Source organism: Martes martes (assembly GCF_963455335.1).
Source record: "Martes martes genome assembly, chromosome: 4".
Classification (NCBI taxonomy): Eukaryota; Metazoa; Chordata; class Mammalia; order Carnivora; family Mustelidae; genus Martes; species Martes martes.
Window position 1 is genome coordinate 149092569 of NC_137891.1, and position 25473 is coordinate 149118041.

A 25473-nucleotide genomic window follows, 5' to 3' on the forward strand; every position below is an offset into this window, starting at 1 on the left:
CCTGAGCATCTCATGCTCCTGCTCGTCTCCAAGCCGCTGTGTACACGCAGCCGGCCTCCTCCCCCAGCCCTTCACTGAGGCAGCTCCTGCACCTCCTTCAGGCCTCACGTCAGGGTTCAGGCTCAGGCCTCAAGCCAAAGTTCCGTGTGCCCTACTAGGGCTCCACACCACCACAGCGGGCTTCGGAGGAGAAAACCGAGCCTCAGAGAGGATGGACCACGTGGCCGTCATCCCTTCCAGCTTCTTAAACTCTGCAGCCCAGACATGGAGCCTCTCGACCCCTGGGACCCTGCAGGTCCATTCAGCTGGACACTCAGAGCCTCTGGTCCAGCGGAGGTGGCCTGCCTGTCCTCCCTAGGCCCCAGCAGGAAATCCCTGCTGTGTGGCTGACGGCGTGGCCTGACGGGAGATTCCCGCTCACAAGACTGGTGCTCTGCCCCCAGCGCCCCCCACAGAAACCGCAGGATCAGAGAGGAAAGCTCTTCCCACCCTCTGGGATTTCTCGAATTACTCTAACCATCTTAAACATTTTTTTATTTTCTCATTTTTAATGCTTTTCCCTCAGTGTGGAAGTAGCAGCAGTTTTAAAACTCTGTCAGAGCCCTTACCAGACAGCCTCAGGAAGAGAAGGTGTTTACGCTTCCTCTGGGCTGCCCTTCACCGGGATCTGTGCTCACAAAGGTCTCTAAGGGCAAGGACAGCCCAGGAGAATGGAGCAGGGATCGCACCCTCTTCCATGGGCTTCTTCTCACAAGGTCAGAATTGGTAAAATAACAGGCGAGAAGAGACACAGGGATAAGGGATGTGTTAAGGATTCTGAGGCCCCAGAGAGAAGGAGGGCTGTGACTGATCAGCAGTGGCTGGCCTGGGGCAGAGGTCCCTGCAGCCCCTTCATTTTTACTCTGGGGAGACTCAGGATTGGGCAGGAGGGGGACTCACCCAAGGTCACGTGGAGAAGTCAGCAGCTGGTACAAGCTGGAAATCTTTTCTCGAGGATACCGGGCCAGGGCCTCTCCCAGGGAAAAGGGCCAGACTTCCAATAGCCATGTCTTGAGGACCTGCTCAGGCTGGTCATTAAACGGACATCCTCTCCTTCGGTCCCCATGAGCCCATGCTGCAGAGGAGAATCAGAGTCACTGAGGCAGCAGCATGGATGGGAGGACCGTCCGGTTAACTCCACACCTGCCCACGCCTGCTCTGACAGTGAGCGAGTGGCATCTTCCCTACCTCGAGCCTCCCTTTCTCCCCCAGACCTGCTATGACAACAAATGTGATTGCAATGTGATCACGTCTATAAACCCAGAGTGGCAGATAATTTTATCACAAGTATTGCTATTGTCGCCTGTGGTGAATGAGAAGAGGAACTGTGTACTCCCCCATCTCGTGATAACGCACGGCCCACTGTTTACCGAATCCATGCCAGGAGTCGCTCTGGGGACTATATTAACAAAACCCATATTAACAAAAACCCATATTAACAAAACCCTCACGTCCGCCTCAAAAAGTGCATGCTACTCTGCTCTTTCTTTTCCAGATGAGGGAGCGGGGTCCTCCAGACGTTAAGGTTTAGTCCTCCAGAGGTTAAGCTGAAGCTCCATAGCCAGTCAATGGCAGAGGCCAGACTTGAACCTGCGCTGTCTGTCCAGCCACAGGCCTTGTCCATTATCAGATAGTCTGCGGCCTCCCGGCTGCCGATGCTCCCCTCACCGTACTGGCACCTGCTGGGTACCAGGCCCTGAGCTGGTCCCTGTCTGCAGGCTGCTTCCAGCCCCGTGGGGAGACAAGGATCAGTCAGGCAGGCGCAGAACTTCTGGATCCCTCTGCACGTCAGCCGCTAGCTTCTGCAGGCCACACAGCAAAGGCTTGGGGTGCAGTTGGGAAGATGGTAGGGCCAGAGGTCAAGCACTTAAGGCTGGTGATGGAAGATGGTGATTTATAGCCTCAAATGGTGCATTTTGGGGAGAGGCCAGCAGGCTCCGTGGCATCCCCTTTCCGCCAGCCCTCATGATGCTGTGCCATCATCATTGCCGTTGCCGTCTGCCTACACGCTCAGCATGCCTAGCCCGCTGTCTGAGCAGGGCTGGACAGGGGAAGGTGGGCAAAGGCAGGGGGAAACGGGGCAAATTCAAGGAGTGTTAGGACAGAAGGAGTCCAGAACAGAGTGGGGAGGGAAAGGAAGGAGCTTGCAATGACATTAAATGTTCGTTGTCTAACGATAGTAAACTCCCAAGAGCTTGTCTCTCATCGGGAAGGCCCAGCTCTCTTCACAGGAAACCCTCAGGAGCTTATCTGGCAGGCTCCTTGAACAGACCTAGGGTAATGTGATGGGCAGCGAGGATATGAAAAGCATGAGGTCAGCACGGCTGAGGGAGAGAGAGCAGGATTTATTGGGATTCTAGACCTTCCTAGCTGTCAGGCTTCCAAATTGGTTCAAGATGGCAGGTGAGATGCTCAGGAGAGTAGTGAGCGGAGCAAGCCAGGAGCAGTGCCGAGCCAGGCTCTATCCCCAGAAATCCCCTCCAGTGCCTTCCTGACCAAGCTGGGGAGGGACGTGTGGTGGATGGATGGTGGGGCTGTCCTTGGGACCAGAGGTCCCCACGATGGGAAGGGGTAAGACCTGGGGCTAAGAGGCAGAGGACCCCCAAGGGCCCATTCAGAGCCCTGGGGTCTCACAGCCAGCCCACAGGCCCCTACGTGGACATCTTGGACATAGCCTGAGCTAGAACCCCAGGCCAGTTCCTTGGCCTGGCTTTAAGTGGACTTTCTTTTGGTATCACTTGGGAGGCCTGATGCACTGCAGTTCAGGGATGGAGCCTGCGCTGGCCTGTTCAGTTCCCGGTGGTAGCTTCCTGAGCTGCAGGTCTGGACGAAAGGGGCCAACCTGGGATGGGCTAGCCTTGGAACCCCCCAGCCACTGGAGAATGTACAAGTTCCTTCTTGACTCCATCCACGAAAAGAGTGTGCTATGTGCTTGGATGGTCCTCATGGTAAAGAGCGTTGGGTCTGGACCCACGACGACTGGGGTGCTGTTCAAACTGCAGCAGCTGACCCAGGCGAGTGCTGACTAATCAGTGTGAACCCTGCATCAGAGCTCTGGGTGTGGCCCCAAGTCTGCAGAGTTGTCCCGGGCCATCAACATAATGACTTAATTTCTAGGAAAATGATGTCAATGTCATAAAAGTCAAATAAATGTGGCCAGATTTTAAAAGGGGAACAAAATTGGTCCCTTTCTCTGCAGATAAAATAGAGGAAAAACTTGCCACCTCTGCTAGGTCCCTCTCAGGCTCTAGTCCCAGAGTTGGGGTCCATTCTCCCTTCTAATTGGGGTTCCTTGGTGAAGGCATTTGGGAAGCAGCAGCCTCAGTAACTACTCCCAGGCCCTCCATTAGGCCCCTGTAGCAACAACTATGACCTAATGTCCTCCATTGATTCATTCCCCACCTGTCGTCTTAACAAGAGTAAGACCCTTGGGAGTAACAGGTGGTAGAAGGTGGTACCACCTTGCAGGCATCTTCTAGAGATTTAGAATCGTAGATGAGAGCATGGCTGTCACCTCTCCTCTGTCGGGACCCTTGTGTTGTGTACAGCCTGTACAACCGTCTGTGGCGTCCCTTCTCATAGGTCTCCTAGGCCAGCCTGCCATCCAGCGAGCACAATCTTATCCTGTCTTTAGGACCCTTCATGGTGGACATCCAGGCTGTGCTTGCATGTCTCTGGAGACAGGGAGGGAGTTCATTTCCTCCAAAGGCAGCCCCTTACTCTACATCAGGTCTGCCTGTGACAAGTATGGCCAAGCCTTGAGTCTCTCTCAGGCTTCTCTCCATTCCAGGATCCCTGTCTGCTTCTAGGGCTACACAGAACAGCTCCAGAGACTTGAGGCAGCATGCTCCATACAACCCCCCACCCTAAAAAAATGAAAGCGTGTGTGCACACACACACATCCTGGCCTGCTGACGCCTCTGACAGCCCCTTCTCAGTCCTCCGCTGCTTTCAGGACAGCCTCAGCCCCGTATACAGCCCTGTAGCCGGGGCATGAACAGTGGAGCAGGGCCATCCCCTCCTCATTTGGGCCCCCGACCTCCTGTTAATACGACCGTGCTGGTTTTGCTTCGTGTCTGTCTCTTTCTGACAGCAGACACATAGCTCCTGGGTGGTTCACAGCCATCTCTAGGGAGCAGCCGAAGCCCAGTGGTAATTGTTTGCTTCTCTGCAGGCATGTATCCTGGCTCTGTCACCCCCCATAACGGGCTCGCATCGGGCATCCTGCCCCCCATGCACGAGGTCCCTTCCAGGCACCACCCACTGGATGCCAGCACCACTTCCCACCACCATCTGTCCCCTCTCCCCACGGCTGAGAGCACCAGGGACGGGTACGTACGGCAAGCCGGTCCCCCGGGACCACAAGCAGACACCTGCACAGGCGGCAGGTGAGGGGAGGCGTCCTGCACACTCCATGGTTATCACTGATAATGCATACTGTCAGCATTTATGCGGCGCTCACTGTGTACTGTATCCTGGACTGACACCTGTGTACAGTCTCATTGGTGCCTCGAGGCCATGCACCAGGCAGAGGGTGTTGGCACATGGACTTCTTGATGCCTCACCGCGTGCGCTTCTCCTCTCCCCCCACCCCCGCAAGGGCGGCTGCTGAAGACACCGTGCCCTGCCCTGCACCCTGGACTGCCTGACCGGGCCTCCTCGGGAGCCTCACTCCAGCTTCTCTTTGGCTCACACCACATGTTTGGCGAACAGGCTGCCTGCTGCCCATTCCAGAGGTGCTCGTCTGGCTCTCACCGCCACTTCTGGCCACAGCAGCTGTGGTCACTGCCCCGCCCGCAGGGTTTGTCCAGGGGCCTGTCATGCAGGATCACTGCAAGGAGGAACGGCCTCTTTCTGTATTCAATGTGGTTCCCATTGTGGCCACTTAATTGGCTGGAAATGGTAAATGTGCTAATTGCTGGCCCCTGGTGCTGCCAAAATCTGTTTTCCTTGCAAATGTGTGGAGGGAGGTCACATAGCCCCACAGCCTGCCCTCCCCACCACTTTCACTTATCACTAGCAGGTCTTGATCAAACTTGACCTCCAAGGCCTGGCCTCAATACCTCCCTCCTCTGCCCTTCCTCCCCAAGGCCACAGCCTTAGCCTTGGCATTGGCCTGCCCGTGCCTGGGGCCAGCCTGGCTTCATCACCAAATTTGCTGTCCAGGGCTCCGAACTAGACTCCTTCTGCTACTCACTCATCTGTTCAGTCAGCGTCCCATTACTGAGCCCCTGAAGGGGGCCAGCCTTGAACCCCATGCTCGAGTGACAGATGACCCCAGCCCTGGAGAAGCTCACCATGAGGAGGGGACATAGACCCGCAGGGATTGACCACGCAGGACCATGGCTCTGAGGGAAGAAGCAGAAGGGGCTGTGGAAGCCCAGAGGAGAGCCCAGTGCAGTGGAGAACAATGCAGGGAAGGCTTCCTGGAGGTGGTGCTAGGCCAGGCCTCCACGGTTAAGTAGCAGTTGACCAAGTGGAGAGATTGGGAGGAAGGAGCAGTGGGAGTGTAGACATGGTGAAGCCTTGAAGCCTTGCCCTGTTCTGGGAAACATGCACCTTTGTGTAGGGTGACAAGCTCAGGAGGGAGGTTGCCAGGGCCAGATCACACGGCCTGTGGCAGGGCTATATCCGAAGGGAGCCAGGCAGTGATGTGGTCAGTTTGGGGAGGACGACATGGCCCGCAGTGTAGGGCTGGTTTCCAGAGGCAGAATCAAATGTGGGCAGCCTGAGCCAGGGCTGCTGGGTAGAGAGGAACACCAGGAGGCATCAGAGAATCAGTGGGCCTCGAGGAAACGCAGCTGGGCGGGGAGAGGAGGAGCCACCTGGGATGGGCCCCTGGGGAGGCGGAAGTGTTGTTCATGGACCAGGAAGACTGGAGGGGGGGGGTGCGTGGAGAGCCACGAAGAGGCAGCCTGAGGGGGAGCCAAAGGGGACCCAGAGAACTAGGCCTCCCTGAGCCTCAGTTTTCTCCTCTATAAAATGGGTATTAAAATCTTCTCCTTTAGGAAGATGATGAGGAGCAGCCACAGCGGACACAACACCTGCTGGTTTTGTACGTGGCATCTGGTGCCGGTTCCACGGACACCGGTCCACTTTACCCCACCCACCCACCCAGCAGCTCAGGCCACCTGCTCACCCACACGCCAGCCCCAAAAATGTCTCCAACCAAACTAAAATAAACCACAGAGGCCTCTCCCTGCTCAGGCCCGGGCCCTCTGCTCTGCCTCATTCATCACCTGCCTGCTGCCTGCGTGTAAGTGCCTGTCGGGGATTCCTGCGGCGAGTGGCAGAGTGATGACAAGACCAGGACAGCCCAGTCCACCGTCCAAGCGCCCGTGCCTGCGGGAGCGAGGGCTCGAGTCGTCCCAACCGGCCAGGCACCCAGGCTCCCTCCCTGGGCTGCGGGAGAGGAGGGCCCTCAAGCCTGACAGCAGGCCCGGGCCCAGCTTGAATGGGTTTCTTTTTCCTGCCCCTGAGAAGAGCGGCAAAGCAGAGGGAAAAGGCCTTCAGCCTCCCCTTCCTGCCAAAGTCAACAGGGAAGGCCACTCGCGGCTCCCTGGTGGTTTGCTGGGACGTTTAAAGAGTTTGACAGAATTATCTGATTCACTCAAAAATATGCTAAGAGGGCCTGACTTCATGACCAAATTTATTTACCCTGGCTCAGAGAAGACGCCGAAAGGGCGGTTTTCCCCCCCAGCCCCATACGAGGTATGAAGCCCTCAGTCTGCCAAGCCAGTGAGGTTTTATATTAATTTTTATAGGTTCCAATTGAAGCAAAAATATTTGATTTAGGAATCATTTGCATGACTCAGAAGAGGAGCTCCAGATGATCTTTTTTCCTTTTAAAGAGTTCAGGTAGAGCAGCGTAACCTCAGCCTTCATGTCGGCTGTGGAGAGAGTCGTGTTCTGTTTAATTTCACTGGCTGTGAAGGTGGCAAATGTGAATTTATGGCAGGTTTGAGACAGGAAAAACAAACTTTGAGAATGCATGTCCCCCCCCCCCTCCTTCAGATCTGGTTCTCCTTAATTCTGCAGCGCTGTTAATCTCTGGGTTTTGTAGCTGAGCGATTAAAAAACCCGTTGGTTAGTGTTTATCAGCTGTTTGCGGTATCCCCGGCCCAGGGTTGAGCACGGCGCCCCTGAGAGGGGAGGCCCAGCCCTCCCGCAGGAGCTCCCAGGGCAGGGGACCGGCAGGAAGTCAGGGAAGGGCTGGCGTGGGTGCAAGCTTGGGCCGGGCGTGAGGCAGGTGGGCACCACGCAGCGGGCCTGAAGGGGGGTAGGTCCCCTACGGGCCACCCCGCAGGCCACACCTCAGCCCAGCCTCAGCCAGAGAACCTGCTGTGAGGACACACGGCTTACGCACAGCCCGCCACGGCATATAGACTGCAGCGGTAGACTCTCTCCCACTTGACGGCTCTGTGAGAGGAGCCTAAAAATAATCATGAGGACGATAAGGTCATGGGACCTTGATGAGGATTCAGTTCGTCAACTTGATGCCGAGGAGGTATCTGCAGTGTGTGAGATGGGGGGCTGGGAACCAGAGGCCCAGCACAGAGGCCCTCCGTGTCACCTTCCACACATTCACAGCGGTGGGGTTCCAGACATCGAATGATGGCAGTGAGCAGAGGGTGCCCAGGCTGGAGGGAGCAGGTCGGGGGACCCAGCAGGGCTACAGACCTGGGGTCCACTGGCCTCTCCCTAAATCTTTCTCCATTTCAGGATAGCCTTGCTTCCCTCAGAGAGAGGGGCTGATCTGTCCCCCTAATGCGTCATGTTTAGAGGGTAGGCAAGGGTAGTGTTTCTGGCCTATAACAGTCACCTTAGCTGAGACATTGGATTTGTAATATATTTTAATGTGGATGGTCCAACAGATCTACAAGGCAAATCAGAGAGTGGACATTCTGAGCTCCCCCTGCCTCTTCCCGCAATGCACGTAAGGGCTTTACAGGCTGGTCTCCAGAGGCCCCAAGTCCATCTGGCCCCAGGGCCAGGATGGTTCCTGTGAGCAGACCCTAGAGGCGTAGGGAGCAGCATGAGGAAAGACCCCACGCTGTATGGACATGCCATGCAGTTAGATAACCTGCCTGGGCTCCACTGCAGTCAGGGTGACAGAACAGCTCTCAGCTGCCATGACCTTATTCCAGACAGTGAGCTTCCAGAGAGCACAGGCTCAGGCCTGCCTTACCTCGGGCTCTGTATGACTAGAGGTGGTGAGCTCCCCATCGCAGGAGGTATGCAAGTGCAAGGATGGAGACAGAAGGTCCCTGAAAGCACACTCTGTGGGGGAAGAAAGCCCAGCTTAGACATCAGAACTATGTGCTTATTTTCTTTCCCTCCATCTTTATAATAATGATGCTGGTTCATGGAGTGGCTAAGAATACATGTGACATCATGTTGGGTGCTATGTCCACTTTGACTTACTTAATTTTACCCTCATCCTAACCCGTGAGGTCAGTGTGGCCAGGACTAACCTGGTGAGCCACGTCTCTGAACCTTGTAGTTTTGATGTGTGAGGCAGACACAAGAACTTCTCTCCCAGGGCCTGAGGTGAGGCGGGGACTCAGTGGGCACTCTTAGTGCTGTGGGGCTGTCAGGGCAGCTCTTCTGGGGCTTGTCCTCCCGGTGGCCAGAGCGCAAGTGCAGAGTGAGAGCAGCGTGGTCCTGTGGGGGTGGCTGGTGCTTCACGCAGGTCACGAGAATCCCAGTGTCCCAGCTGGAGACACAGCAACCCTGGGAGCAGCACACAGCTCAGAGACATTAAGCATCTTGCTGAAGTCACAGCCAGTGAGAGCAGATGGGGTTTAAAACAGTTCTGTCAACTCCAGAGGTCGTTCTGATAACCAGTGTTCCTTGCTGATGGCCCGTCCTAAATACCAGATAGGAGTTCTTCTTTACTGATCCCTTTGGACTTTCAAGCTTAGACAACTTTCAAATTTAATTCCAGTTTGAACATAATCCAGAGTAAAAGCTTCCTCTTCTAACTGCAGTGTCTTAAATAAGAGCAGATCAGGTAGCGAGCTCCTCATGGCTGGAGGGAAGCAAGCAGCAGCAGCCATGCCTTTGGCCCCCGGGGCCCCAGAGCCTATCCTGCTGATAACTGCCTCTGTTCTCTCCAGGTTGGGACCCGGCCTCCTCTCCCCTATGGTCAGCCCACTGAAGGGGCTCGGGCCACCACCGCTGCCACCATCCTCTCAGAGCCATTCTCCAGGGGTCCAGCCCTTCCCCACACTCTCCAGCAAGCCACCCTACCCACCTTTCCAGAGCCCTCCACCCCCACCTCTGCCCAGTCCACAAGGTAAGCTCTGGCTGGGGGCCTCTCTCCATAGATACCCACTGACTTCTGCTCAGGGTGCCCGAGGGGAATGGGGCACTGATGGGGGAGACAGTAGGGCATCAGAATGAGGGAGGGCATTGAGGGTCACTGTGGGAGAAGCCAGGAGTCAAGTGACCCAACACACCTAGTCAGGGGCACTTCCTTGAGGAAACTCCATTGGAGGGGTGGGGAAGAGTTTGTTCCATTGACAAGGCATTGAAGGGAACAGCTTTGGCACTGACCAGGTGGGAACAGCCTGCTGCTTGGAGGAAGGACAGTGAGCAGGCGTCTGGGAGGTGGGGATGGGGGGCCGACAGTCCCTTCCCTCAGAGCGCCGCATCAGCCACAAATGACTCCAGTCAGGGGCCGCCACATGAGGCCACCTTACTCTCCCCTTGCAGCGGCCAGCAGAGCTGGGAAAGGGGCCCAGGACCGCTGGTCCCTTCTTCCCCTGGAGCTCTATTCTCTCCTTCACACCCAGTGTGGAGGGACAGGACAATATGGGAGACTGCACAACGCAGCAGGGACGGCCCCCCTCACCCCGGGCACTCATCCTTCGCTAATGCAGCCCCTGCTGCCTCCCTTTGCAGGGTACCAGGGCACCTTCCACTCCATCCAGAATTGCTTCCCCTACAGCGACTGCTACCGGACAGCTGAGCCAGCAGCCAGTGGGGACGGTCTGGCTGGGGAAGCCCACGGTTTCAACCCCCTGCGGCCCAGTAGCTACCACGGCCTCAACGCACCTTTACCTGCCACCGGTAAGCCTCACCTGCCTGCCTCCCTTCCCTGACTGCCTATCACGGCCCAACCCTGGGCTGGGTGCTTATGCACATTGTCCTGAAACCCTGGGATGGCCCAAAGAGGCAGAGTCATCCCCACTTGGTGGAAGGAGAAATCGAGGCTCCCAGAGGTCCCAGAACCCCACAGAATTGGGATTGGCATCCTGCCTGTCTCCAGATCAGTGTTCCTCCCATGTTGTCACAGCTGCTACATGTCTGCACGCTGGCAGGTCTCTGAAGACAGAGAAGAATCAGGGAGCTTGCAGTCCAGCTGATGTTGCCCTTTAACTATTCACTGAGCACCTACTGCATGCCAGGCACAGTTGTAGACCCTGGGGATACAACAGGGAAAGAGGCAAAGACGGATCTCTGTTGAACAGATGAAACGAGGCTAGAGTGGCCACACTACTAGGAAAGGACAGCCTAGAGGTTGTGCTTGTACTTATGTGGCATCTGTGTCCCCCCTGTGGGGCCCTGGGCCTTCTGCAAGTAAGGGTCCTGCTGCAGTGGAGAAAGCTGGTGACGGGCCAGGGTGGACAGTCTCAGACCAGCAGGGCCGAGCCGATCAGAGCAGGGGCATCTGAGGGCTGAGGCCGACCCTCCCGGAGTTCCTCAAGCCAAGCCCCACCCCAAGTCAGCCTTCAGGCCCGCAGCCAGCTGGAAGCTACAAGGCGTGGGCAGGATGGGGGTCTCAGACAAAGGGAAGCATGAGGCCCCATGCCAGAGGCCCCTTGGACAGCTCTGGGTGTGTGCAGCTGGGGGTAGAGGATTAAGGACATAAGGACAACAAGAAGGCCATAGACGAGCGCCCAGAAGCCTGTGGGTCCCTCTGCACGTGGGTCCCTGTGTTCCCGTTCGCACACGTGCTCTCCCGTCTCTGTGTCTTCTTTCTTCGCACATTTGTGGTGAGTGTCCGTGGTGCCTATGCGTGGTGGATTCTTGTGGCCTCCTTTCTCCCCTGCTATCTGGATGGCAGCTCAGCATTCGGGGCCCATCCCAGGACCCACAAAGCTGCCTACACCTCCCACCAAGCTGAGACCAGACATGGATTGATCCAGACTCACAGGTGGCGCTGTGGGGCCCCAGGAGTAGTTCCAATTGATCCCACTGCACAGATGGAAAGACTGAGTCGTGCCTGTGTTAGGCTAAAGAAATCTGTGACAGCAGCTCAGGGACCCAGCTCTTTGGGCAGGGACTGGATAAGACCCTTCAGGTTCAGAGCCTTTGAGCAGTGACCCCACTCAGACAGCATGTCCAATGGAAGAACCAGGTGTCTTGGGGCCAGTTGGATCTGGGTTCAAATCCCAGTTCCCCCACTGACAAGCAGTTGGCCTTAGGCAAGTGTCTTGGCCTCTCTGAGTCTGTCTTCTCAGCTGTAAAATGGGATAGTGACTCCTACCTCACAGGATTGTTGAGAGGCTTAAGTGAGCTAAGACTTCAAGAGCCCTCAGTAAGAACCCAGTAAGTGCTCATCTCCTTCTTTGGGTTTCTCGTGTTTGGTTAGGTGAAGGAACCTGAAAGGGTGGGAGTGCTGAAAGGGTGGGGATGGGCTGGGTTCCCTCTGCCAGGAGGAGACAAGCCCCCAAGGGCAAGAACTGTGATAGCCCTCCCTCTCTTCCCTACATTCTGCCCTATAGTCAGCACTGGGGGACGGACTGCCCCAAGCCAGCCATCTGTCTGTCCAGCTGCCCGGGCCCCTTGGGGGAGTGCTAGGCCTAAAGCGCCTCCTCCCACCCACCGACTCCCTCTTCTGGAAGAGTAAAGCCTCAGAGCAGGCCCTGGGGAAGACACTATGAGCGGGACCCTGGGCAGTAGGATGGGGTGAGGGGGCTGGGAAAAGACGATGAGGCAGAGCGCCTGCATTCTCCAACCCGGACCCTGTTCCCCACTGTACCCACAGGCTACGAGGCCCTGCCACCACAGCCATCCGAAGACATGGCATCCAGCGGCCCCGAGGACTGCAGCTTCTTCCCCAACGGAGCCTTTGACCACTGCCTGAGTCACATCCCGTCCATCTACACGGACACCTGAAGGAAGACCCTGCCTGCCCCTGCTCCCCTCTATGGCAGACACTGCTTTGCCCACTGGCCATCTGTCCCCACCCTCTGGGCACCCAGCCTGAGCCAGCAGGCCGCAGCTCCCCACAGACTCAGGGTGCCAGGCTGCGGCGGCTGCCAGCACTGGCCAGGAGCGCCGGCCTGAGCCCAAGCTGGCGGCACGGGGGTGCCCATCAGGATCCGTGAGCTGCGACATTCCCTTGCCTGTGTTTCCCTTTTCTCTACCCAACGGTTTTGAAATCACAGACCTCGTGTATATAAAATGTACAGAACTTGTTTTCCATTCCCCTTCCAGTTTTATATTTTGGGTTTTTACACGAAAAACATTAAAAACTGGAAACAAGACGTGGGGGCCTGGTTGTGCCCACAAGGGGACGTCGAGGCTGAGGCGGGCAGCAGGGTGGAGGGGTGTGTAAGGGAGCCAGGGCGAGGGGCTCGGAGGCACGGGCGGGGGGGCCGCCTCCCACGGCCTGTACTGCCTGCTGGGCCCAGGACCACGCCACAAGGCTGGTGAGCAGACCAAGGCTAAGGCTCAAACGGGGACCCAGATCAGCTGGCCTAGACCTTTGCTCTCCGAGCTGACTTCTCAGCCGCTGGAACACGCTTTCATGCTGGCGCTGGCTTCAGGTCAGCAGGGAAGGCCTGGGGCAGCAGGACAGAGTCCAAACAGCCTCCCGAAGATGGGGGTCAGGCTACAGACAGCATCCCTGCCCGGACACAGATCCCCACCCTATTCCATGCCGTCTGGGAGGGGGGAAGGAAACCAATTCTGAGGGCACCGAGGCTCACTCGGGGTTGCTGTCCTCCCCTGCCTGGCTCCCTCCCCTTCATCTAGGCCTGGACAGTGTCCTCCATCTCACCACATCACCCTGAAGGTCACCTGGTTTAAAAAAAGAAGAAGAAGAAGTCCTCCAGGAAAACTCCTACCTCAGCATTGCCGAAGTGAAATGATATAAGGGAAGTCGTGGGTGTTGCAGACCTACTGTGTGCCGGGTTCTCCTCGGACTGCTCTGCCTCAGGACAGGACAGCTCTGTGGAGGAGCGTCCGGTCCTGAGGCAGAGCAGTCAGGAGTCAAACCTAGTTCAAAGACTGGGGCAGGGAGGCAAAGCAAGGTGGAAAGATCTAGTCAATCCCATCTTTTTTTTTTTTTAATAGTTTATATATTTTAGAGAGTGCTGGGTCAGGGAGGGGCAGAGAGTGTCTTAAGTAGATTCCACACAGAGGGTGGAGCCTGACGCGGGACTCGATTCCACAACCCCAAGATCACAACCTGAGCTGAAACCAATAGTCGGATGCTTAACCAACGACACCACCCAAGCGCCCTAATCCCTTCTTTATAGAGAAGGAAACTGAGGTTCAGAGAAGCCACCCAGCCAAGCGGTGACAGGACTAAGGCTGCTACCTGTATACGTGCCCGATCTCCCCCTGCAACCTAGGGAGGCCATGCATCCTGCTCCGTGTCCAGGCCAACCTGTGGGGACTGTGTCTGGGGCTCCCTTCCCTCTGCCTCCCAGCTGTTTCTAGCCAGTGAGGAGCCCAGCATGGGAAGGAAGAGGGAGGGCAAGTGTCCCTAGGCAGGCTCTGTCCTCATTCAAGATCCCAGCTCCAACCAAGTGACCCCCCTCACAATGTGCCAGTCACAGCAGTGACCCCCTGTCCTCCCTCTTCAGGCCTGGGCTGGAGGCTGAAACCGCTCCCACTCTTAGGAAAGTCAGGGCACCGCACTGTCCCTCGTCGGTCTGCCAGCCGTCCACACTGTTGTACGTGGCCCTTTCCTTAAACCCTCGTCGCCTGCCCCAGTCAGAGACCCATCTGTTTCCTTCCAGAGCCTGACAGTGACCCCATTTTAAAGATGCAGAGACTGAGGGACCTGAAACAACCAGAGGGTGGTAGAGCAGGGATTCAAACCCGGGGTTGGGGCTCCAGAACACACGCTCTCACCCACGGCACTTTCAGCCCTAAGGACTCGGGGCAACTTGGCTCCCACCTCCTGCTCCCAGAACAGGCCCAGTCCTGGCCTCCAGTGGGGAGATTCTGACCTAATGCAACACAGCACGTGGGCATCTGGGATGAGGACCCAGGGCTCCTGACTCCCAGGCGCCCGTGGTCCCGTAGTCCCATCCTCCACTGGTTTTATGGAACTAATTAGGTCGTGGCAAAATTCCTTTAACAGAGATGCTCCAGAATCAATACTGCATGTCATTGTAAGCACTTAATCCACTCCAGATAAGCAGAATTAAGCTGTACAATGAGGACATATTTCTATTAATAATGAAAGGGCTGCGCCGCGAGCAGGAGAACACACAAGGAGCTGGCAGTTGGATCCCATTTAGTTTCTGAGAGAGAGAGGGAGAGAGGGGGACAAAGGCAAAAAGAAACAAAAGAGAAAGAGAAAAGACAGATGAGCGAGCTGGAGACAAAGGCCCGGCACACAGTAGGGACTCAGTCATAGCAGCTTTCATCCTGACCCTGAGCTGTAGATGTGACTGCCCCCTTCCCCTGCTGGGGTCTCTGCTCAGCCTCCGCTCCTCCTCTTGGCACCCGGAGGCTTCCTGCCTCCCAGACGCCAGCAGGTCTCCATCAGTCTAGGGAGCGCAGCAGTGGCTGGGCCCCTGGGGCAGGATCCGCCAAGAGACTGGACCCGAGCTCCCTTCCTGGCCATGCTTTCTTCGCCCCTTACTTTGGAAACACTGAGAACCGCGGCCCCTCCTGAGCTCTGACCAAGTGTCAGGGCCTGCGGCCGGGACTGTGCTGCCATCACAGGGCAGGGTGCTTACTGCCCACCCCACCCCCCAACACACAGGGGTTTCGGGTCAGGTTGAAGGGGTTAGTATCTCGTACCTGGAGCGGCTCTGGGGGATGGACCACCACCTGGGGCCCTGTGGGGTCTGTAGGGCAATGGAGCTGAGTCTGCCAAGAGCCCCCAAAGCGGGACCCAGGGTACAAGCTGCCCTGGTCAGCCAGGTGACCGCACCACCCTTCCAGCCCAGCCACTCGGGGCAGCCCCTGCTGCCCTGCCCTTTGTCCAGTCCAGGCTGAGACTGATCTGTCCCCTGCTCTGCCTCATTACCGTCTCCATCAGGGGCCCTCTGTCTTCCATCTCTTCCTGTCCCTCTGTTTTCTGTCCCCCCTCCCTGTCCTCCGTCCCCCTGTCCCTGTCTTCTGTCTCTTCCTGTCCTTCTGTCTTCCCTCCCCCGTCCCTCTGTCTTCCATCGTTCCCTGTCCCTCTCTGCTTTCCCTCACTGCTCCCCCTAGTCCCCCAGCAGCACTTTGCCCCTGTACCCTCCATCTCCCCGTCTCTGCGGAGCCCTTTTGTCCTCCCATTTCTCTCCTTTCCCCTTCCTCTGCCCCTCCCAGTTCACCCCCGTGTCGCTTCTTCTGTCTTTCTCCTGCCTTCTTTAAACTTCGAGTCTTTCTTCTGTGCCCCATTCTCCCTGCCTTGCCCCCTTCTCGATGACTCTTGCCTCACTGTCTGTGCCCTAAGGCAACATAGAGCCCTAGTGCCTGGGGGAGAGGACCCAAAAAGGGCGTCCCAGGAGAGTGCTGGTGGGAAAGGCCCTTGGTGCAAGGGCCTCAGGTCACTCGACCCCTTCCTCAACCACCTGCCAGAGGTCTCTGGGGACAGTGGGTATCAGGAACTGCCCTTCTGCCCTTCATGGTCGGCCCCAGCGTCCCTTGATGGTGGGCACAGGGATTCCCCATCCCAGGATCTGCCTGGACTTCCTCTGACTCCAGAGTCTCTGTTGCTTCTGGCTCTTGGGGTCCCCGTGATCCAGACCATTAGAACTAAGAGGTCCCCTGAGGCCACTGGCTCTGCCCCTTCCCCACGGATGGAGAAAGCCAGGGCACATGGAGAACAGGGCACCAGGCAGGGGGAGGAGTGGGGTGTGCCATTGGGATGCCCCTCTGCCTGCTGCTGTGAAGGGAGCGGGCGAGGCTCCCCCTGGAAGCTCAGGAGGTGGGTCCTGCTCTGCCCTCCTTACAGTGGGCTGCTCGGCCCCTGCAGCACACAGCAGGCGCTCAGTACTTGTTCGTCGAATACACCCGTGGGGCATGAGAGCCAGGAGCGAGGGACCTGGGACCCGTCTGTGCAGAACCTCGTGCAGATCGGGGCCACAACATGTGTTTGTGAGCTCAACGCCCCGTCCAGCCCCTCATTTTCCGAATGAGAAGACCGGTCCCAAGAGTATGACGTGTCCACAGTTTACAGAGCAGGACAGTGGCCAGCAGTGGAAAACCCAGGCCTCCAGGTCCCCAGCCGGCCTCTGCCCAGCCCATCCTGCCGACCCACCTGGATGCCCACCGCATCCCTTTGCCTTCCTGCTCGGCCAGAAACAACGTTGTCAGGACACTCCGCAAGGTGAGGGTCATTAGCCCATTTTGCGGAGTTAAGAACTGAGTCCCAGAGAGTGAGGGCAGAGCTGGCATTCCAGAGCTGGTCTGTGGCCCCAGCACTGGGCCCCAGGGGCCTACCGACTTGGGTCGTGGGGAGCGGCCCGTGGAGATTTGGCACACTCCCTTCTCCGCCAGCCCGCGGGAACCGTTCGGTTTTTCCAAGCCCTGATTTATATACTCGCCTGGGCTGTCAGCCCTGCCAGGGATTTATAGGTTTCTAAGTGATTGTGTCTCTCGAGGGAAATGCAAACGGGGCGTGAACCAGGAAGGAAAGGCTGTGGCCTCGGAGCCAAAACTCTTCAGTTTACTCCCAGGGGCCCCAGACCCGTGGCGCAGCGGGCTCTGCAGAAGGTCCATCGAGGGGCCGGGGAGCAGCGGGCCTCCAGTAAGCCGCGTGCCAGGCCTTTCCACCAGGAGACGTGCCGGGTGTCTGCAGGAGGGTGGGGACTGCCTGAGCTCCCACAGGGCTGGGGGAGCATGGGGTGTGGGGCTGGGTTTGGTCAGAGCAAGGAACAGGGCCAGCCCGGTTTCAGGATCATTTAGAGGAGGTGGGGGCATGAAGGGGATGGAAACAGGCTTTGCCTCAAGTGGAAAAGGTTGAAGCTGGAGAATGGGCCCATTATACTCTTCTCCAGGGCTGGTTATAATAATCTTTACACTTTTGTGGATGTTTGACATTTTCCAGGAAAAAAAAAAAAAAATGGACCCAATCCCAGTGTGGCCAGGCTGGGATTTCCTTGCTTGTCTAGCAGCCTAGATGGGTACAGAAGGCAAAATCAGATTAGGGCCCTGGAGGAGGGTCTGGAGCCCAAATTCACCTCTACTGTAGGCCTGTCTTGTCACAGCAGCGGCCATTTGGGAGGTTTTGTGTCCCCAGAGCCCAGTACAGGGCCTGGCACACAGTTGGTTCTCTAGATTAACTTTCCACTGACCAATTAGAGTGTCTGCAGAACACAGGCCAGGACAGGGAGAAGTCCCCTCACCTCACACCTGAAGCTGGCCACAGGTGCTGGAAGTGTGTCTCAGGGTACAAGAGATGCGGGGGACTCTGAAGACACCCCCACAGCTCTGCAGAGTGCCCGGAAAGAGGGAGCTGACTATCCCGGGAGACCCCCGAGCAGGCTGGGACCCCAGAGGGTGGGATGGGGGAAAATCTCAGATTCCTAAAAGGCAAAGCCCTTTAAAGCAGAATGGACTATTTTAGGATGAACTGAGCTCCCCATCCTTGGGGGTGTGCAAGCAAGAGTGGACAGGAAGCTATGAAACAGTCCTGTTCCTGGGTCAAGAGCTGGACTGCACACCCTCCACACGCTTCTCAGGCCCAATCTGAGACAGCAACTGTCTCCTGCCTACCCAGGCAGTGAGGGGCCTGCCACCCCAGCATCATTCCTGAGGCTGGACTCAGGGCAGTGTGTGTCCAGGTGATTAATTGCATGTTCGCAGGGAAAGCAGGTGGCCGAGGCTTGGGTTACTGCCTAAATATTTTCTCAGAGGTTTGGGGCTGGCAGACCTCACACCCGGGCAGCCCAGGACAGCGGGAAGGGGCAGCCATGATGGGGGCCTCTGTTCTCATGTTTCCCCGACTAGGAGCCTCTGTGTTGAGAAACCAAACCTTGTCTGGAGGCTGCAGGGAAAGAGCCGTGCGGCCCAGAGCTGCAGGCTGGAGCACACGAGCTTCTGTCGGCCTTTGGAGTCTGGAAGGCGGCCAGGCCACAGGTGGGACAGCATCTCGCCAACATTTCCCCTCACAGATGGGGAAACCAAGGCTCAAGAGTTCAGACTGGCCCCGAGGGTGAGGGCAGTGAGGGAAGGTTGGGATGTATGAGAGATTAAGTCCCAGGGAAGGAAAGTTTACCCACGTGCAGGATGCGTGGCTTGAAGCAGAACCATCTGCTCCCCCATTGACAACATATTGGAATTATCCGGGAGTTTCCACACCTCCCCACCCGGACCCCACCTCTGAGCAGTGGAATCAGCTCTCTGAGGGAGGGCAGGGCTTCTGTGTTGGAAAGTCTCCCTAGAGGCTCTGGTGCACGCAGGGAGGGCTGGGAATACTGGTCCAGGGGTTCCACTAACGGCTCCCACTCCCCCTGGGCCAGGCATTGTGAGTGCTCTACACAGAGGGTCATTTAACCTTCACTCAACCCTGCAGGGCAGGGCCTATTATCATCCCCATTTTACAGATGAGAAGACTGACGACCTGAGAGGTGAAATGACTCACACACAGGCTCACACACGGGCCAGCCAGGCTTTGGGCTCCTGTCTTCCTGAGCAAAGCCCTTGCCCCTTGACAGCCTCTGAGCCCCAGCACTTTGCTGTTCCCCAACTCCCACAAGGTGTTGGGATGTCAGGTTGCGATGCGTTCCTGGGATTGGGAGTCAACCTCAGTTACCATGTGGGGGATTGGGAGCTCTATTGGAACAGGAGATCTGCATTGGGGGCTGTGCCTGAGCAAGCTGGTTTTTTTTTTTTTTTTTAAGATTTTATTTATTTATTTGACAGACAGAGATCACAAGTAGGCAGAGAGGCAGGCAGAGAGAGAGGGAGAAGCAGGCTCCCCGCTGAGCAGAGAGCCTGATATGGGGCTCGATCCCAGGACCCGGAGATCATGACCTGAGCCGAAGGCAGAGGCTTAACCCACTGAGACACCCAGGAGCCCCAACAAGCTGGTATTTTCACCCATGTTTGGCACTTGGCCCTCACCCAAGATTTCCTCCACATCGGTCTCACCTCCACTGTCAGACATGGAGCAACCTGAGGGGCACCTGGCAGGGGACTGGAGCCTGATCCCTCAGAAAGGAAGCTCAGGAGCTTCTTCTGCCAGGAAGCAAAGGGGGAGGTGGAGGACGGCCCCAGGGTGAGGTCACTGAGTCCTGTGTGAGGCTGTCTGCCAGGCCAAGCAAGGCATTGCACGTTGGGCTGCGTCTCCAGGGAGCCTGGCTTTATTAGGTGGTGCCATGCCCGAGAGGCCTGGAATGTGATGGGCACACGCTGTTCTCTTCTTCTTGACGGAGAAACTGAGGCTCAGAGCTTGCGGTTCTCAAAAAGATGGGGAGGCCCAGAGTGTTGACAGCAGTGGTTCCTGTGTCTCCAGAATTGCTCCGACTGGGGCTGTAGGCAGGTCACCTCACAGAGTCCGGGGTTCTACTATGTTAGATGGGACAATGACCCTCTCTCAGCCCGCAGATTAAATGGGACAATACTGTCATATAGTAGGTGCTCAAGAAATACAACCATATTGCTTCCAACCATATTGCCCCCAAGTAGTCTCCCCATAACTCTAAACCAAACTTCACGTTGCAAGTAGGGAAACTGAGGCCCAGGAAGATGGTCTGATTGACTGGGGACATGTGGCAATTTGGCAGTGGATCTGATCTCAGGATTCCCAGGGCAGTGCTCACATCACCCCAGGCTGTCTTGGGCAGAGGCCTCACTGGTCAGAACACCCCAGCCTGTCTACTCAGGGCCTGTAACCTTGATTCAAATCCCGGCTATGTGTCCTTAGACAAGCTCTCTCTGGGCCTCCATGCCCTCAACTGAGAAATGGAAAACCACCGTCACATGTAAGGTGTACTGAGGAGTCGCTCCAGGTCAGGTTACGCAAGACTTCTTCCCACACAACAAAGCACTCAATACGTCACCCAGCGTGGATGCCAACAGGCTGGCTGGTGACTCCCACACAGCTGTTGCCCCCAGACCCCCCGCCCCAGGAGATGGCCTCAACGCCCGAGTCTCATGGCTTCAAGGTCCATCTGTCAACAAGACTTGGAGCTTCACCCAGGCCATCCCAGAAAGGCCAATCCCCACTTTACAGATAGGGAAGAGTAGGAAGCTCCCCCTGAGTGCAGAACCCAGGCCAGGACACTTCTGTCACAAGTCCGTTTCCTGAAGAGATCCAGCCCAGAAAGCCTTTAGACTCAGCTGCTTCTCATTTTCCTCTTGAGTCCCTTGGCTCATGCTGATCAATTCATCAAACTGTCTCCACATCTTCTCTGAGCTGGGCACAGGAAAGTGAGATCGCTCAGTCTTGTCCTAGCCCTGGGCAGCCTCGCAGTCCAGAGGAGAAGACAGGCTCGTAAACAGCCCCCATTAGAGCCCTCGTCGCACTGTGCGAACCAAGGGCTTTGCTCACGCACTCTCGCTGATGAGGTGCTCACCACCAAAAAGGCAGCGTCTTTTATCTTTTTTTAGCTCTGACTCTGAGGAAATCCTTCCCTCAATATTTTTGGTACATTATATAGTGAAAGAAGGTAGTATATGTGGTGTGAAAACAATTTTCTAAAAATACATACACGTCTAGAAGAAAGTTTAGACAAATGTATTTCTAAAGGCTAAGAGTGGTTTGTCTTGGGAAGATGGGGTTGATGCTGACACTTGTTACTTCTTCATGCCTATTCCTACTTTCCAAATATACTCCAGCTTTTTTTAGCCTTGGTTTTCTAAGCTATAAAATAAGGACAAAAATGATTTCTACTTTACTGGAAGGTATGTAAATAGGATGAGCCATCTGAAAGTGCTAGATATACAGTAAGCACTTAATAAATAACATGGTATTAGTTGCAGAATGTCTGAACCCAAAAAAGGCTAAAGAAAATCTTAGCAGCTCTAAGTCCCAATCCTTTCATTGGGTAGGGACACTGAGGCATGGAACTGCTGCCTAGGGGAGAAGGACAAGGGGACAGTGACCATTTGACAGAGCCTGAAACAAGCCTCTGGTTTTCCTCGCCTAGAACCCAGCAGGAGCCTGTGGGAGAAGTTGCAATTCTAATATTTTTTTTTAAAGTCTGTCCAAAAGCAATTTTAAAATACCCCCCAAAAGTTACTAGAGACAAAGGGTATATGTGATAAAAGAGTCAGTCCCTCCAGAAAATATAACAATTATGAACATAAATGCACTGAAGAGCAGAGCCCAAAATACATGAAGCAAAAACTTGACAGAATTGAAAAAAGACACAGACAATTAGTAATAGTTGGAGGCTTTAATACCTCACTTTCAATAATAGATAGAACTAGGCAGAAGGGGGATGCCAGGGTGGCTCGGTCGGTTAAGTATCTGGCTTCAGCTTGGATCATGATCCTGGAGTCCTGGGATCAAGTTCTGTGTCAGGCCCCTTGCTCAACGGGGAATCTGTTTCTTCCTCTGCCCCTCCTCCCTGCTTGTGATCTCACCCTCATGCTCTCTCTCTCAAATAAATAAATAAAATCTTAAAAAAAAAAAAAAGAACTAGGCAGAAGATCAGCAAGGAAATAGAAGAGCTGAACAATACTATAAACCAGTAAACCTAACTGATGTCTATAGGATTCTAGAGGTTCTAGTGAGGGTTATTAGGTGGAGAAATAAAAGGCATCCAGTTTTGAAAAGAAGTAAAACCATCTCTATTTGTAGGTGATGTGATTTTGTATGTAGAAAATCCTAAGGAATCCACAATAAAACTGTTAGACCTAATAAATGATTACAACAAGCATGCACGATATGAGATCAATACACAAAAGTTAATTGAAATTCTGTGCATTTGCAATAAGTGATCCAAAAATGAAATTAAGAAAAAGTCTATTTACGATAGCATTGAAAAGAGTAAACTACTTAGTAACAAATTTAATAGAAGTCCAAAACACGTATTCTGAAAACTACAAAACATTTTAGAAAGAAATGAAAGAAGACCTAAATAAATGAAAAGATATCCCATCTTCATGGATCAGAAGACTTAATATTAAGATAGCAATACTCTGCAAGTTGAACTACAGATTCAACACAGTCCCTATCAAAATCCCACCTGGATTCTTTGCAGAAATTGATAATATATTTATAACACTCGTATTATATTCAAGGAACCCAGAACAGTCAAAATACTCTTGAAAAATAAGAACGAGTTAGAGGACTCACACTTCCCAGTTTCACAATCCACTCCAAAACTATACAGCAATTGAAGCAGTGTTATACCAGCGTAATGACAGATGTATAGATCAATAGAATGAAACTGAGGTTTCAGAGATAGAGCTCCACATTTTGGTTGAGTTTTGCCAAGACAGTTAAATGATGGAAGGAACAGTCTTTTCCACCCATGGTGCTGGGACAACTGGCTATCCACATGCAAAAGACTGAAGTTGGACCCCTATCTCACGTCACATACAAAAATTAACTTAAAATGAACCAAAGACCTCCATGGAAGAGCTCAAACTATACAAGTGTAAGAAAAAAATATAGAAGTAAATTTTCATGACCTTGGATTAGGCAATATATTCTTAAATACAACAGTAAAAGCACAGCAGCACTAACACAACAAAGATAAATTAAACACTAAAGTTAAAAGAAAAATTGTGCTTCAGAGAACACGAGAAAGTAAAAAGACAATCTATGGATTGGGAGAAAGTACTTGCAAACAGCATATCTGGTAAGGGACTTGTATCTAGAATAGAGAGAGAAATTTTACAACTCAATAATAAAGAGACAAGCTGATTAAAAAATGGGCAAAAAGATCTGAATTAACATTGCTCCAAAGAAGATTTACAAATGGTCAACAATCACGTGAAAAGATACTCAACATCACCAGGGAAATGGAAATCCAAACCACAACAGGATACCACGTCCCATCCACTAGGATGGCTGTCATCAAAAAGTCAGGCAAAGACCAGATTCAGAGCAGCATGATGCGTGATAGCCAAAAAGGGGAAACAACTCAAACGTACATCGTAAACAAAATGTGGTGTGTCCATACAATGAAATGTTATTGAGCAGTGAAAAATGATGTATTAATACTGTGGCAAGATGAGCAAACCTTGAAAACATTAGGCTAAGGGACATAAAGCCAGTAACAAAAGATCACATATTATATGATTCCATTTATACTCAATGTCCTGAGTAGGCAAACGTAGAGCGATAGAAAATAGATTCCTGTTTGTCCAGGATGGGGGCTTGAGAGGGAATGGGGTATTACTGCTAATAAGTATGGGGTTTCTCCTAGGGGTGAGGAAAAGGTAAAATTGATTGTAATGATGGCTGCCCAACTCCGTGAATATGCTAAAACTCATTGAGTTATACACTTTAAATGCATGAATTTTATGGTACATAAATCATATCTCAATAAAGCATTTATTTTTTTATTTTATTTTTTTTTTTTTAAAGATTTTATTTATTTATTTGTCAGAGAGAGTACACACAAGTAGGCAGAGAGGCAGGCAGAGGCAGCGAGAGAAGCAGGCTCCCTGCTGAGCAAGGAGCACGATGTGGGACTCGATCCCAGGACCCTGGGATCATGACCTGAGCCGAAGGCAGCGGCTCAACCAACTGAGCCACCCAGGCGTCCCAAGCATTTATTTTTTTTAAAGATTGTATTTATTGATTTGACAGAGAGACACAGTGAGAGGGAACACAAGCAGGGGGAGTGGGAGAGGGAGAAGCAGGCTTCCCGCCGAGCAGGGAGCCCAATGTAGGGCTCAATCCCAGGACCCTGGGATCAGGACCTGAGCCGAAGGCAGATGCTAAATGACTGAGCCACCAAGGCACCCCAAGCAATTATTTTTTTAAAAAGAGAGTCTGTGTGCTAAATTTCTTGTAAACCTCTTAATGATGACAAAACCCATGCATTCTATTAAGTGACCATCTTGGCAGCAGCAACAAATGACTAATTATTATTTTTCCCACTGGCACTGTGTTTCTCATCAGTATGAAACCCTGTCCTTTGCTTGGTCAGCTGTCTTACCTCAGAGACAGGAAACTAACAGGTTAGGCACCAAATATTAAAACAACAACAACAACAAACTCTCCTCAAGTAAAAAAAAAGAATCACTGGGAAGGGCATATATCCCAGGCACAGACTACAGCAAACATTTTATACAAACCAAAGTTGATAAAGGGAAGAGTTTTATTTCTAGAGAGACCATGAGGAAAGACTGTGGGTGGGGCGGGGCTCTTGCAGACACAAAGGCTCATGGGAGGTGAGTGGAGGGCTTTCACCTCCCCGCCTTGGGAGTCTGGGTAATCTTTATTCTCACAAGCAAGCTTTCGCCCGATGTCTTTGATTCCTTCTCCAGGGGAACAACCTGTGCAAAGGTGTGGAAGTGAGAGAGAACGTGGGGTGAGCAGAGCACTGAGCAGAGTTCAGTCCAATGCAGCAGGGGGGAGGGGGAGGGGAGGAGGCGGGAGGAGTCGGCCAACCAGGACCACCCAGGGCCCTTATTCTGGCTGAGGAATTGGCCTCACTGGGTGACCTTGGGCGAGTCACCCACCTGCCTGGGCCCCGCTCTGTATCTGTGATTTCCCTCGCTACAAGGCGGTCCGAGGAATCCCACCAGATGGTCTGTTGTGACGCACTTCGCAGTGCTCTGGGAATGGAGCAAGCGCGGGACAGATATTGGCGGTTATAGTGACAGTGAGGCTTCCTCTCTGATGGTCTGACACAAGCAAAGTCTAACTGAAATAGTGGAGAGAAATGAGACGTAAGTGTAGATTTCGTTTCCTTCTACAAGTCCGTGAAGGTGACAGTATAGAAAGAAAAGAGACCGCGAGAGCAGGAGAGCTGCGGGTGGAAGATGAGGCTGATGGGGAGGGGAGCCTAAACTGGGGGCGGAAGCAGCTCGATGGCGATGGCGGCACAGGGAGCACTGCTGGACGCCAGCAGCGTTGCCCACGCAGAGCCTCAGAAAGACTCGGGACTTGGAGGCACCAGGGAAGGTGCCTGAAGGAAGAGGGAAGGGAGTGGATTAAAAAGAAGGGGGCTGGTGGCAAGCCAATGTAGGAGCAGTTTGACTCCCTGGCACCCCCTTTCCCAGCCTGCACAGCCACTCCCAGGAGACCGGGAGATGGGGGTCATGCTCCAGAGACAGAAAGAGAGGGGATCCTGGCCCGGAAATACCCGAGTAGCTGCCCCCGGCCCCACCCCCACCATG

The 25473-nt window shown here is 54.2% G+C and overlaps 1 protein-coding gene across 3 annotated transcripts in view; it reads left to right on the top strand.

Moving 5' to 3' along the window:
- GLIS1 (GLIS family zinc finger 1) overlaps positions 1-12532 on the top strand; it is a gene marked incomplete at its 5' end in the record, with an annotated part of 216523 nt that extends 203991 nt beyond the window's left edge. For 2 of the 3 annotated variants that reach the window (XM_080802312.1, XM_080802311.1), the window contains 4 exons: positions 4214-4370; positions 9159-9337; positions 9946-10113; positions 12035-12532. In XM_080802312.1, the coding sequence (XP_080658438.1) occupies positions 4214-4370; positions 9159-9337; positions 9946-10113; positions 12035-12165 (635 nt within the window). In that variant the 3' untranslated portion in view covers positions 12166-12532. The remainder of the gene's footprint in view (positions 1-4213; positions 4371-9158; positions 9338-9945; positions 10114-12034) is intronic. The other variant, XM_080802313.1, reaches the window with a different exon arrangement.
- Positions 12533-25473: the final 12941 nt, after the last annotated feature.